Here is a 14,276-nt window from a genome sequence, read left to right as displayed (position 1 = left end):
GCCCAGTAGGCCCCTTAAATATTCCACCTATATCTGTCTTTAATTTTCAATTCATAGAAAGAGCAGGAGAGCAGTCAGGACAGTACACAATGTGGGGTACAGGGAACACACAGTTTTTAAAGTCACGTGCATTGACATTTTTGGATCTGGTCAAATTTAAAACTGCAATAATGATTTTTAATTACCCTTTGAAACCTGAGCGAATTGGCTTGATTTTATTTTTCAGAAACTTGGATAGAAGGCAATGAGAGATTCACGAAATGGCCCGAACACTGGCAAGATATTAAGTAAAGTAAATTTAGTAACCCAGAAACTACCCAAAAATAAGCTATTTTTTATAAACAAACAAGAAAAGTAGGCCTACCTAATAAAAGTCAAAAAAGAAAGATAAAAAACAAGAAAATTACCTGAAAACAGACAAAAAAGAAAGATAAAAAACAGAAAATTACCTAAAAAAAATAGACAAAAACAGAAAGATTAAAAACAAGAAAATTACCTGAAAACAGACCAAAAAAAGATAATAAAAAAACAAGAAAATTTCCTAAAAATAGACAAAAAAGAAAGATAAAAAACCCCAAGACAATTACCTGAAAATAAGCAAAAAAGAAAATTAAAAACCCCAAAACCCCATAAAAATTACCTGACAAAAATTGCTAAATATTAAATTAAATAATATCTACATCTATTTTCTGTAACATAATTTTAGATATATTTAGAACTTGACATTTCCCTTGTTATTTGATAATTTTCTAATAAACCTCATTGCTTGCAGTTTTTGTACTGGAAATTATCTTTGGCATAATTTTGTTAGTTCTTCATAGCATAGACATGGATTTTAGGGAGGTGATGCAGGTCAACATAAATTGATGCATAAAAATCTGGGGGAAGACCCTAAACCTCCCATATCATGTGTACCTCAAATGCTGAAACAAAACCTATGCCCTTACTTCATAGTTGACACTGTAACTTAACTGGATGCTGTCAGGCTGGTTCAAACAAAGTGGTGACTTGCCAGGATTTTATAGTAATGCTGCAATACTACAACTGTCACTAAAGTCACTACAACTGCATCCACCTGTGTAGTTCCTGTACGGTCTGCATTTATATTTAAAAAAGTTTCTCATTTGGTTCCTCACACTTGAAAGCTGGAAGAATCGCGGTCTACGTTGCAGTACAAGAGTCGCAGACTGTAAAAATGTAGGCTTTTACCTTTGTGATTTCATTATCTCAAGTGGATGACCCTGGTTCAAAACCTTTCAACATCAGCCCTGCTGCACTGACCTGGGCAAACTCCATCAGCCTCAGGGGTGCTGCTGTAAATGACCCTGACCTCTGACCTCATGCAGATGAAAAACAAAGAAAAAGCTCAGACCTAAGACCACTGAAGCACCACATTATTGATTTTTGGAAAGACATTTCTTAGCTTTTATATACCAGAGAAATAAGGCATGTTCAGAAAATAGTTACTGTACAGATACGGACATTTAAGAGACTGTCATAACAACATGAGGTAGCCTCAAGTAAATACTGCTACATTTGTCCTGAAATCATATAGCCACATGCAACATATACATGTTTATTATTCCTGTATTTGTTCTTCTCTGTTGCCCAACAGCATGAAAGAAAAAAAAACAGGCATATGATGGTCACATTATCAAGGAAGGGATAAATTAGATAAGAACTACTTACATCAGCTTGTGATTAAATAATCATTTAGTGTCTAGTATATAACAGCAGAAATGTAAGAATTCTGCAGATGTGTTAAGCTGCTTATATACCTACTGCACCTTAAAAGTAGCTTGAAGTATATATAACAAAGCTGAAATGAGAGGAACAGAGTAAACATAGACTACTTGTACACTATGTAAATCTATGCAGGCCGTTTCCTTCCAGTTGTTTTTGAAGTGCTGTTTCCAGCAGCACCATCCACATCGGAAAACAGAAATCTCAAGAGTGCCTCATCACATGATGAGTTCCACGAGCACTCCAAGTGCTCCACTGCAGTAACTTTGTAAGAGGATTACCTCTCAGCTATTTTAATCTAATTATGAAAGAAACAATTTCTTCCAAGTACTTTATTATTTCATTTAACTCTTGCTGGGTGGTGACAATTAAAGCATGAGGCATCTTGAATACTGATGTACATCTATATGACATTAAATCTTAAAAGTGATTCTCCCTGGAAACATACATTGCACATATGCGTTTCGTGATGTCTGACTAAAGGAGTTTTGCATCCTTTACACAGCGAAAGTGAGATTTGAATGCTTCTCTCTTCTTTCAATAAAATGTTCCTTTCAAAAGAATGACCTTCTCTTTTCTCGGGTGCAGTTTCATCTGCCAGATTAACATCACTGAACTTAACAGGTATAAATCCATTTTTTTATTACAACTGTGTTCTCAGGACAACGTAACAAAAGTTTCAGACATTCAAAGAGACCAGCTTGTCAATTAGATTCACTGGTACATAAGTCACAAACACTTATGCAGTGGCAAAAATGTTGTTGTATACCAAACACTGTCAGACTGCATTGGGTCACGATATTGATATTTAAAAGGTGGCATACAGTATGTAAACAAATTATGAAATCTTTTCATTATCATGAGGTTTTGCATGACACCCACCTACTAGAGATCCCCAAGCCAACATTGTGAGGCTTGAATGCTCAGCTGCACGTTCAAATGAATGCCTTCTGTTGAAAAACTATGCTCCTCCCCTCTGTTTTCTATGGCAGAGTTTCCTGTTAGAGCAAGATCTCTGCATTTATTAGGTGTACAACAGTGTTCTTACTGTTAATTCTTTAACAAAATGTTCAGAGACATGTTTGAATATTTCAGACTTCAGTTACAGTTATCATCTGCCTCCAAATCAGTATGTCATGACAGAAAACTGCTCAATCGCACAATTAGCTTGAGCCTGATACTTGTGAAAGACTGACACCATATGGCCAATACTGACACAAGTTCATATCTTTGTATACTGTACTACAAAAATCCATCAGGAAAAAACACAGAAGGCAAAAACGTTGCCATCCTGTGTTTCACTCATGTCAAATTCTATTAAAGTAACATGAATACAACTAAGTAATTACACAAAGTTAAAAATGGAGCCCATTTGATGCCTACAAGAGAAATCAGCGAGGGAGGCTTCTTTCAGTCGTCTTTAAGCCCTCCAAAGACAGCTGTGGGGACACTCTTCTGTTCTAGCTGCACCTCTGTAAAAGGCCAAGAGAAGACATTTAACGCACATGTTTATAAATAAATGTGTGAAGTTCATTGTGTAAGATTTAGGGGCATCTATTGGCAGAAATGGAGTATTCATAACTATGTTTTTATTAGTTTATAATCACCTGAAAATAAGAATCATTGTGTTTTCGTTGCCTTAGATTAATACTTTTATATCTACATATGTAGTAGGTCCTCTCCCACGGAGTCCCCCATGCCTACTCCCAGAACAGACAAATCAAACACTGACTCAAGATAGGGCCATTCCTGTTTTCATGTTATCGCCTTCGCCACTGTAGTTCTACACACCATCTGCAACCACACCTAGATGCCACTAAATCCAGCACACTGAACCTTTAAACCTTTTATGTTCTGTTTTACTGCTGAGGCTGTTGTGTCTCACCTTCTGGTCCCTGGTCGTCATCATCTTCATCCTCGTCATCATCATCAATGTCAATCTCATCAGGATTGGCTTGTTTGGAAAGCTCAGCCAACTCACTGCGAGAGGTGTCACTCCTGCACAGGGAGATGCAGAGAGTAAGATTTATGTGTCACCTTGTAGGCTGGAACACGAAGTCCAATTTTATAAGAAGGCAGAACCTTCACAGATAACTGATGATGATTCACTAGAGTAAAGGAAAAAAGACAAACCTGACAAAGAGAATCTTTTCTTTAGGCTTGGCTTTGTCCTGTTCGGCTTCTGCAGCAAGCTGCTGTGCTTTCTGCTCCAACATCTTCATGTCATCAATTCCCATTTGGCCTGGAGCGAGATCAGACACTGGATACAACATCAAATAAAAGGTTGGACAAACAGAGAAATATAAGAGAAGAATTAATACATTCGTTCTTGTACAGTTCTGCAGTGTAACCTCAGGTGGGTTAGTGGCTTAAGTGTCAATATAATTAAACATCCCCCCAATGCTCCACACAACCTAAAACGTTTACAGCTAACAACTTAGTGCAAGCTCTCTCACCTGTACCTGTGGAGCTTGTTGTGGCCTTGAGCATCTGAGAGGACATAAAGTTGACCTGGGTGTTGTATGTGGCTTGGACACTGCGTTTGATTCTCAGCATTTCTCTAATTGTGTCCTCATTTCCATGGCGGATCTCAAATTCTTTCCAGGTCTGCCAGAAGTTTGCAGTCACCTGAAAGATCAAATCCATAAATATATCAAGAGAAATTATGATATGTACATCACTAGTGGAAATGTGACATTTTATTCAGAAACAGTTTACGGCAGGAGGTTTATCTCACCCTTGGGTCACAGATCTGGGAGCAGTAGGAGTAGATTGCTCTGGCTCGATCAATCTCGCCAAGTTTACTCTCCATGTCAGCAAATCGCAGACACATGTCCCTTGCATGCTCATCAGGAAGGACCTGGATAAAAACAAAATTCTGATTTCAGTTATTTCAAATATGAATAGAACAGCAAACTGTGTCATTTTGATTGGTCAGAAATAGTTAAAAGATTTGTGTTACAATCCACACATAATATGAAAGTATAAAAACATCAATCAAATCAAATCAAATAAAAAGATGCTCAAATACGACATATTGTCTTATTGATTGATCATTTTCCAATGTACCTCGATAGCTTTCTGGTAAATTGCTCTGGTATACGTGACTCCGTAAATTTCAGCTGCTCTCTTGATGTAGATATTGAACATGTGATGTCTCTCCTCAGTTTCTACTGCCTGCGTTGCTCTTTCATAGACAGCCATGGCGTGTCGTGCCAATCCATATCCCTCCTCCAACTTGGCATACAACAGGTAAATGGCTGGAAAGCAGGACACAGTGGTACATTGGCCATCAGTACATTCCATAAAGAGAAAAGTAGAAACGATGTGGAATATACTCTATACAAATTGTGAGCTACTTACTCTTGGCAAACTTTGCAGGGCAGCCATCCAGAGCTTGTTCAAATAAATCTCTGGCTCTCTCCAGCTTCTTGCCCCCATAACGATCAATGAACTTCGTAAGGTATGTGTTCCAGATATCATAAACATTTGGCCACCTGAAGAGAGCAATGCCACGCTCATATGCCTAAAAAGGTATTGACAAAGACATTGAAGAATCGTTTAAAAGGGTGGTACACTGACCAAGGCAAAAACACACATTGACATTAGATGCTGGTGTAGTTAATTAGTGGTGTGTAATTACTTTGAAGCTTTCCTCAAAGTAGTTGTGCTCTTCAAGGAACATGGCATAGTTGATGATGATCTGTGGTGTGGCGATGCGGAGGTCAATGATGCGATCATACACTGCTTTTGTAGACTGAGGAAAGAAAAAAAGAAAAAATGGAGGAAGAATTAAACCAAATATACCACTCACCACTCATGATTAACAGCACTTAGGGCTGGGCGATACAGACAAAAATTCATATCTCCATATTTACAGGCCAACTAGCGATACACCATATATATATCTCAATATTTTCTACGAAAAGTAGAAAAGTGTTAAGTCCTTTTCCATGGCCTTTAAAATGAATCTAGAGCTAAAATATGGTGTAGGTACTTTCATTTATTTAGGCTATTAATCCTATTTATGCACACAGCATCAACAGAGAGGCCGAGGGAGGGAAGGAGCGAGAGACACTTTTTCTGCAGCACATACGTCTTGTATATGAAACGTCTGTGTCTTTGCTACACTTGTAAAACAGACACGCTGCTCAGTGTCACAAAATAGACCACAACTACCAAGAAGAACGGCAACATGTTATCACCACCTCACACAAAGTAGCAGCGCAGCGCTGGATTGCACGTGTGCTACTGCGGCAATTTCATTCATCTCAGACTGATTTAGCGTAGCACGTGCAACATATAAACCGATGTCACACTGTAGACTAATTACCAGACAGATTAAACAGAGGAGCAGCTCTGTGTCTCTCTGAGTGATGCTGGAGAACTTGTGAGTGAGTGAGTTGGGCAAAGCTGTGCAGAGAGTGTGAGAGAGGAGAGCAACTTGACCCTATGTTGATATAAATGGTGTTGTCTGAATCTGTATCTTGTTTGAAAATATATCGATATATTGTACATAGTCGTTATATCACCCAGCCCTAACAGCACTGATTTCAAAGACACAGAAAAGCACACAGTGGATAAGATTTCTGAGAGCAGCATTAAATATCTAGTTTACCTGACATGTGATGTTGAAGGCCCTGACAAGTGCAGTTCCATTTTCAAATTCTTTCTTTAAAAGATGTTATCAAGTGTGACACAGCTGCCAAATTATTTGAAATGTGCTAAGGCCAAATGGTCAAATTTATAAAATTTATTTTTTATTAATTTAATAACAATAACTTATTTAACCAGTCTACTGGGAACAAACTGTTACACAAAAACAAAATGAAGAGCCACTAGATGGCAGAAGCGTACTTTACAAAAACAGCTTCAGCTTCCTTACTTCCAGAAGGCAACCAGATCGAATTTGTTTATGATGTCTGTGTGAACATGTGCTGCCATATTTGTCATGTTGCCTGAGGTGGCGTATGGTGCTTGAACGCAGCATAGCCTACAAACTGTAGTTTTTCTGTCAACATCATGTTTGTTGTTTACATAATTCACGTGGAAGGCAAAATCTTGTCACACCACTGACTTCAGGGATGGTTTTTCAGTTCTGTGTTTCCTCTGTTATCTATGACTACGGCAGCAGCCTTGGTGTCTGGAAAAGTGCAGCTACAGGCAACTAGTAAACTACACTGTGTCATCTTTGAAGTCTTTATTTTTTCCTTCCGCTTCGCTCAAGTAGGAGGGGGTGGAGAGAACAAAAGATGTCGCAAGAATAACAGATCCCACAGAGACTGAAAGCTTATTTCAATCGATTTTGCATTCAGAATCAAAATCATGATACCCCTAGAAATTTCATACACCTGTAAAACCACAGACATGCAGTGAACATACCTGGAAAGTGCCCAGACTCTCCTCCAAGTCCGCCAGCATAGACCAGACCTTCAAGGACTTGTAAACTCTGTTTTGGACTGGCTCGGATGCATCGAAGTACTCTGCTTTCTTGGATGGGATGGCTGTAGCTTTCTATATTCAAATCATTAAAAAAAAAAACATGTCTTACAACTATATCCATAAATCAACTACACACAAAAACACAAGTGTCTAATACATTTAAAAAGATGCAATGAGTAATATTTTACTATTTGATAATCAATTGCTAATCAATGTCAGTCCATTATCTGGTGCTGAGATTTTTTTTTCTTTTTTTTTTTTTCTAAACAGGCAGAGCTACCCCAAATCTGTTTGTTGTCGGTATTCCCGTCTCCTACAGCCTTAAACTATCTGCTATGCACTACGCTCTTGGCTTTGTTCCCCCAAACAAGTCAACATCTGTGCATTGTCTGAAAAGAGGAAAAAGATCTAGACTAAGCAATCAACAATATGCAATGTTTTTATCAGTCAACAGTTCAAAGTCCTACACTAACATCATTATGATATGTAGCCTCAGGTCTTACCTATGAAGTCCTGTATCAGTTTCCTGGTGTCAAAATCACATGTGAAAATCACAAGCTAAATCAGGATAAAGAATTCGCTTTCGAAAATCCAACTTTTCAATGTTGTTGTAGTTTCTCAGTCCTGCCACTAGATGTTGCTAAACATCTGGTATAAATGTGGCTTTTATTTTACTGATTGCAACTGTAATGATGTCAGCAGATGAGATGTAAGTGTCTCACCCTCAGTATGCGCAGTGCCTGTTCATAGTTCTCATGGCGTAGCTCCATCTCTCCATATTCACACCACACTGCGGCAAGGTCATCCACCTGCTTGTAGTTCACCTTGGTAGCCTTCTCAAAAATTGTCCTGGCCTGAGTGACAGTCAGTGGATGTAGGACATATCAATAACAGAAAACAGCAATCGGATTTAAATTGCAGATGGTTTCTAGAATTGTTGTGAAAAGACCTCAGTGACTTACATCATCCAGCTGCTCATTTTCCTCATAGAATTTAGCAAAGGAAACCCAGAGAGAGTGAGGTTTCCCTGTGGCCTTCATTGGATCCACTGTCTGCACTGCCTCTGTGTATGTGTTGATGATCTTCAGAAGATAGGGTAAGCACACATCCATGAGTAACATCAACATCAAGGTAATAGGCCTAACTTTCTGATATGTGGTAATAAGTTTCATGACATATGTGCAACCGGCAATTTTATTCTAACCACATTGCGAATGTTAGATGAGCAGTCATTCTAAACTGACAAGTGTGTGCCTACAGTTGGCAATCAGCATACTGCCACAACCCCATTTCTTTATATAAAGGAACATGTTTGCCTTAAGGTGTATCATGGACACAGTGGTTAAGTTGTGTCTATGCATATTAGTAAATGTCTTGGCAATAACTTCCAGCAAAGCTAGGTATGTCATTTACATGTCATCTGCTTGGAGGTAAATCAGTATCTTTTATATACCTTTTTATATATGTGCAATTTCAGTGCAATAGTAATTGGTGGGAGTAGCCAAAAATTATAGACCAATTCAATAAAAATAATGAAAACCAAAACTGTTACATTTCAACTTCTGGAGAATCCGATATGGATATTGTCTGGAGTTTCCCTTTCACACATGTAGCACACAACAGAGAATTGTCTGTGTAGATTACACCATGGTCACATAGCCAGTTTGTTACTTGGTCATTAACAACAGAGTCTCTTGCCATTCCTTGAATCTGAGTAACGATTTTGGCTTTGGCCCTTACATATGCAAGTTCCCAAATCTCGTCACCTCTCCAGTTAGACATTTTCGTTAATGTTTTCATTAAATAATCCTCCTTCTTCACCTTCGGACACTTGTTTTCCCGGAATTTTGCACAATCAGCATGATAGAAACACCATCAACGCGCCCACTCGCTTGCTGTGAGATCTCTGGACAACTACCTGCTGAATTCAACATTTGCGTTCTCACATACAGCTCCTCTGGGTGATATTGGATAATTGTGTGTGTGTATACTGTCCCTGTCAAAGAAGAAAAAAAAAAAAACACATATAAAGAAGGCCAAAAGCCTCACCTGCCGTGGATTGCCCTCATACAGTTTAACCCGCTTGTGCCACTCATGGACATTATGAGGGTTCTGCCGCAGTAGTACACTGTTCAACAGGAGGGGCCGCCGGGCTATCAACTGCTCAAAGCGAGCGAGTCTAAGCTCCATGTCTATGTCATCTGGAAGGAGAGGGACAGTGAGTAAGACTTGCACGACAAAAGAAGTGCAAGCAACACTGCCAATATTAATGAATCCACACATACCATCATCATCCTTCCCCATCTCAGAGGTGGTCTCCATCTTCGCTGCAATCATGCTCTCTTCAAACTGAGCGTAACTATCAAACACTTGTGTGAAATCCCTTACTGTTACCACTGTAAGGATGGCCTCCTCATACACATCACGTGCCTGAGAAAATAATGACATATTATTAGTCATAGGCTGTCAGTCAACCTGACACACAGTAAATAAATGTGAGGCGAACGACTAGCTTAATATAAAGCAGAGGAGTATTTTGGATAGATATCTTTCAATATAAGTATAAAAACTGAAGCCTCTCAGAAGAAACACACCTTCTCAAAGTGACCACTCCTGATGTAATAGTCAGCTAAAGAGCACCAGAGTTTTCCAAGCTGGTCTGTGAAGCGAGTAAGGCCCCCTCGGATGATGGCTCCAACATTCAGAGAGGTCACTTTATCAGGGTTCTGGGAGATCAGGTCGCAGAGCTCATGCCACAGCTGCAACAAACAAGTGCAGAAACAACAAGATTTAATAATCTTCCTGGTCAGCAAAAAAATTTAAAAAAATTTAAAAAAAATTGGAATGAGAATAATATCTTACTTGATAGTTGGACTTGCCCTCTTTGGACACAAAGCTTTCATCATTGACAACAGCTGCTAGTCGCACAGCTGCTTCATCCAAGCGGCCAACAGATCGTAAGTAGTCTATGTATTCCTCTGCATTCTCTGGAGAAAGCTACATGGTACAAAGAGCAGACAGCATATAGTTAGAGCATTCATTTACAAAGAAAAAGTTCACTTAAATTTCAACGTCATAATCTACTGACAGCTTTCCTTTTCAATAGTAATTTCATCTATAAATACTAATCCTATTCTGTTGTATGGATAAGATTTTTAGGAAATGTGTTTTGCTTTCTAATTAACATAAAGCGCAATATAGTATGCTGTTAAGGCCTTTTGGATGATTGGTGAAACATCCTCAAGCCTAAATCCAGTAGTCTTTCACTTGGCTGAGAATCTTTAGACATTTAGAAGAAGAAGAAGAAGATATACTTTATTAATCCCTGATGGGAAATACAATTTTTTTCCACTCTGTCGTCATATACACACTGGCCACAAAATACACACACATGTACAAACAGCACCTTTAAATGCATTTAATGGAGAGATGTCAGACTGAGGGAGCTGCCTTGGACAGGTGCCCTGAGCAGTTGGGGGTTCAGTATCTCGCTCAAGAGCGCCTCAGCAGTGCCCAGAAGGCAAACTAACATCTATCCAGCAACCAGTCTACACTCCATGCTTGTTCTGAACGGGAGCTTGAATCAGCAACCCTCGTCCCTCTGGACTGAGCTACTGCCGCCCCATTTACAGAAAATGTTCAGCTAATAAGCTGCCACTCAAGATGCGCAAATACAACTATCAGTGTAATCACAAACCTCCCTAAATGACAGCTGCTGTATGGAACTAGTTTGTGTATCATGCTCTCACCTTAAGGTACCTACGGTACACCCGGATGGCAGTCTCAGGCAGGGGCAGGTTACGGACAAAGCGGAGATAAAGAGGCCAGATGCGTGGGTGCTGAGTAACAGGAAGAGCTCTGAGTGCACGGTCAAATGTTTGCCGACTTCTTGTGATCTTGCATTGAGACACAAGGAACTGGCAGTAATCGAGCCAAATTCTAGGCATCTAGGAAAGGAAAGTTTGACGGTTAGTTTCAAGCAAAACTTCCACAGACTACATATAATGCTATTTTATGTTGATTAGTAGTTCTTTATAGGATGAATTACCTTATGCATGAACACCAATGCCCTTTCGTGGCAGTTATTGATCTCCTCATAGCCTGGGTCAGTGACACATTTCCCCTTGACTTGTTTCCGTCTCTCTCTCAGATAATTGTACCACAGCTTATAGCTGTAAAAACAGGACCATAGGCAGATAACGTTAGTAGCTGAACACAATCTAAAACCTGATTTGGCCATCTTGACTCTATCACCTAGTTGAAAGTCAACGTTCGTACCCATATCTATTAACAACAATGCTAGTCACAAAACGTCTCATCTTCATTGCAAAGCATGCACGTGCAAATGTGGTTGCAATAATTTGCGGATTTGCACGTACCCGTGTTTACTTGTATCTAAGTACAATGTGGATGTCATCTGTAATGTTAGTTACCTGCCGGGCAGCTCTTTCAGGGCCCGTTCATATATCATGTTGAGGGTGGATTTGGCTCCATTCTGTTTGAACTCGATGTAACGCATCCAGCATTTGACTGAGTATGGGTTCCTGATAATCTCCTCTTCATAAGGCAGATCATCGTCCTCCTAACAGAACCAGAAATTACACAACAGATCAGATACAACTGTAACGTTAAGAACTTTATAGACTTTGCTAAAGCTAACATTAGCACGTCAGAGTAACGTTGCTGTAATGTAAACAACTTGTTTGTAGATTGTTAATTACAACATTCATAATAACCAGCAACTGTTCTGAGTTCAGAATTAAGGTATTATAATATCAACCGCAGATTAGGAGCCAGTCATATCTGACAACTACGAGCCGTTACAAGCTAACTTCAACTCTTTTACACACACAGCCAAGCTAGCGTTAGCGCCCTAGTAAAAGTTAGCTAGCTAGCTAACTAACACTCGCTGTCAATAAACGCTAACCGATAACATTATATTCAAAAGTGTTTCGTACAAACATAACATCAGGTTTTCCGTTTAGCGAAGTCATTTCTTCCTGGAGGGAATAGCCGTTTGACATAAAAAAAAAGTAATGCTAACTGTGGCTAACACCAAGTTGTAGACTTCTCAAAGCATGTAGCCCTCAGTGATACTTCCGGCCGCGTCACAACACGTCACGTCACATCACGTCAGATGATTTTTATTTTTATTTATTTAAGATCGCTTGTTTTAGTCGCACAAAAAGTGGATCTTGTATCAAATGTCGTATTTGTGTTTGATCTGACAATTCCAAGGATTTTTTTTGGGTGTCAGGGGCCTTTTCTGGCCTTCACCTGCAAGATGTCATCCAAAGAGACACATACCACACACACCTGGAAGTGACACAAAAAGACGACAAAGAATTGCAAAACAGCTGCAAAAAAACACAAAGACACTCACAAACACTACAAAAGGGGCAAAACAACCATAAAGAGACACAAAATAACTGCAAAGAGACATTAATAACTACAAAGACACTTAAAATGACCACAAAGTGATGCAAAAATGCTGCAAAGAAACACAAACACACTCACAAACACTACAAAAGGGGCAAAACAACCACGAAGACACACAAAATAACTGCAAAGAGACATTAACAACTACAAACACATTTAAAATAACCACAAAGTGATGTAAAACAACTGCAAAGAACCACAAAGAGACTCACAAACACTACAAAGGGGACAAAACCATAAAGAGACACAAAATAACTGCAGAGAGACATAAACAACTACAAAGACACTTAAAGTGACAACGAAGAGATGCAAAACAGCTGCAAAGAAACACAAAGATACTCACAAACACTACAAAAGGGACAAAACAACTATGAAAACACACAAAATGACTGCAAACAGACATTAACAGCGACAGAGACACTTAAAATGACCACAAAGAGATGCAAAACAGCTGCAAAGAACCACTAAGAGAAACACAAACACTCCGAAAGGGGCAAAACAACCATAGAGACACAGGAAATGACTTCAAAGAGACATTAACAGCTACAAAGACACTTAAAATGATGACAAAGTGATGTAAAACAGCTGCAAAGAAACACAAAGATACTCACAAACACTACAAAAGGGGCAAAGCAACTGTGAAGACACACAAAATGACTGCAAAGAGACATAAACAACTACAAAGACACTTAAAATGACCACAAAGTGATGCAAAACAGTTGCAAAGAAACACAGAGACTAACAAACACTACAAAAGGGGCAAAACAACCATGCAGACACACCAACTGACTGCAAAGAGACATTAACAGCTATAGAGACACTTAAAATAACTACAAAGAGATGCAAAACAGCTGCAAAGAACCACAAAGAGACACACAGACACTAGAAAAGGGGCAAAGCAACCATAGAGACACACAAAATGACTGCAAAGAGACATTAACAGCTACAAAGTCACTTAAAATTACGACAGAGAGATGTAAAACAGCTGCAAAGAAACGCAAAGAGACTCACAAACACTACAAAAGGGACAAAACAACCATAAAGAGACACAAATTAACTGCATAGATAAAATAGCTACAAAGAGACGCAAAGCAACTACAGAGACTCAAAATGGTCACAAAGAGACATAAAACAACTACAAAGAGACACAGAATAACTACGAAGAGACACAACACCACAGAAAGTATGAATAATGACTACAAAGAGATGCAAAACAACAGTATAAAGATGCTAAGCAACCATAAAGTCAGTGTGTCTTACTCCTATATAGAAGTGGTGGGGGGCCTTCTGCATGTCTGTGCCCAGGGGCCCACTGTCTCCTAATCCACCCATGTTGGCTGAGCAAACCGCTGACATCTGAAATATACAGTCACATACATTAATGCACATTTATTAATTCATACTATGTTAACAATGCAATGATAACTTATGATTTTGATGCTGCAGTGACTGTAGTATTAACCTATGTAAGCAGCAGGGTATTTTTCTGTGTCAGTGACCCTTGTCAATGTCATAAAGAAACAACCAACTGAAATACAGAAAGTCATTGTAGCTCAAATGACAGCTTGGATACATCTTGTAAAACAATAACTTCAATCATTCCCTTTTTTGAAACCCTTACAAATGCATAAAAACAATTCTACATGTGTGAC

At 39.0% G+C, this 14,276-nt stretch overlaps 1 protein-coding gene across 2 annotated transcripts; it reads right to left on the bottom strand.

The window, feature by feature from the left end:
* Window positions 1-2,010: 2,010 nt before the first annotated feature.
* On the bottom strand, window positions 2,011-12,281 carry xab2 (XPA binding protein 2). Of its 2 annotated transcripts, none has more exons than XM_050068836.1 (19): window positions 12,144-12,281; window positions 11,619-11,767; window positions 11,234-11,357; window positions 10,935-11,132; window positions 10,048-10,182; window positions 9,780-9,944; window positions 9,471-9,615; window positions 9,235-9,386; window positions 8,148-8,267; window positions 7,908-8,039; window positions 7,126-7,257; window positions 5,387-5,500; window positions 5,107-5,269; window positions 4,813-5,003; window positions 4,481-4,603; window positions 4,206-4,371; window positions 3,877-4,003; window positions 3,629-3,741; window positions 2,011-3,215 (listed from the first exon to the last, which is right to left on the bottom strand). In XM_050068836.1, exons 1-19 carry the CDS (start codon window positions 12,207-12,209, stop codon window positions 3,154-3,156), a joined length of 2,577 nt encoding a protein of 858 aa, XP_049924793.1. In that variant the 5' UTR covers window positions 12,210-12,281; the 3' UTR covers window positions 2,011-3,153. The 2 variants fall into 2 exon arrangements, with proteins under 2 accessions (XP_049924793.1, XP_049924792.1); XM_050068835.1 differs by having other exon boundaries at window positions 2,019-3,215; window positions 4,200-4,371.
* Between the last annotated feature and the right edge of the window lie 1,995 nt (window positions 12,282-14,276).

This window comes from Epinephelus moara, chromosome 18 (genome assembly GCF_006386435.1).
Source record: "Epinephelus moara isolate mb chromosome 18, YSFRI_EMoa_1.0, whole genome shotgun sequence".
In the NCBI taxonomy this organism is placed as follows: Eukaryota; Metazoa; Chordata; class Actinopteri; order Perciformes; family Serranidae; genus Epinephelus; species Epinephelus moara.
Note: the sequence above shows the minus strand (reverse complement) of the source record. Positions and strands in the feature narration are given on the sequence as shown.

Excerpts from the sequence above, each read along its gene's own strand:
- xab2 (XM_050068835.1), bottom strand. The coding sequence starts at position 12,209 with ATGTCAAACGGCTATTCCCTCCAGGAAGAAATGACTTCGCTAAACGGA. Across the intron at positions 10,183-10,934 it reads TGTACCGTAGGTACCTTAAG|CTTTCTCCAGAGAATGCAGA; the intron begins GTGAGAGCATGA and ends TGTACCATGTAG. Across the intron at positions 4,372-4,480 it reads CCCAGATCTGTGACCCAAGG|GTGACTGCAAACTTCTGGCA; the intron begins GTGAGATAAACC and ends TTGATCTTTCAG.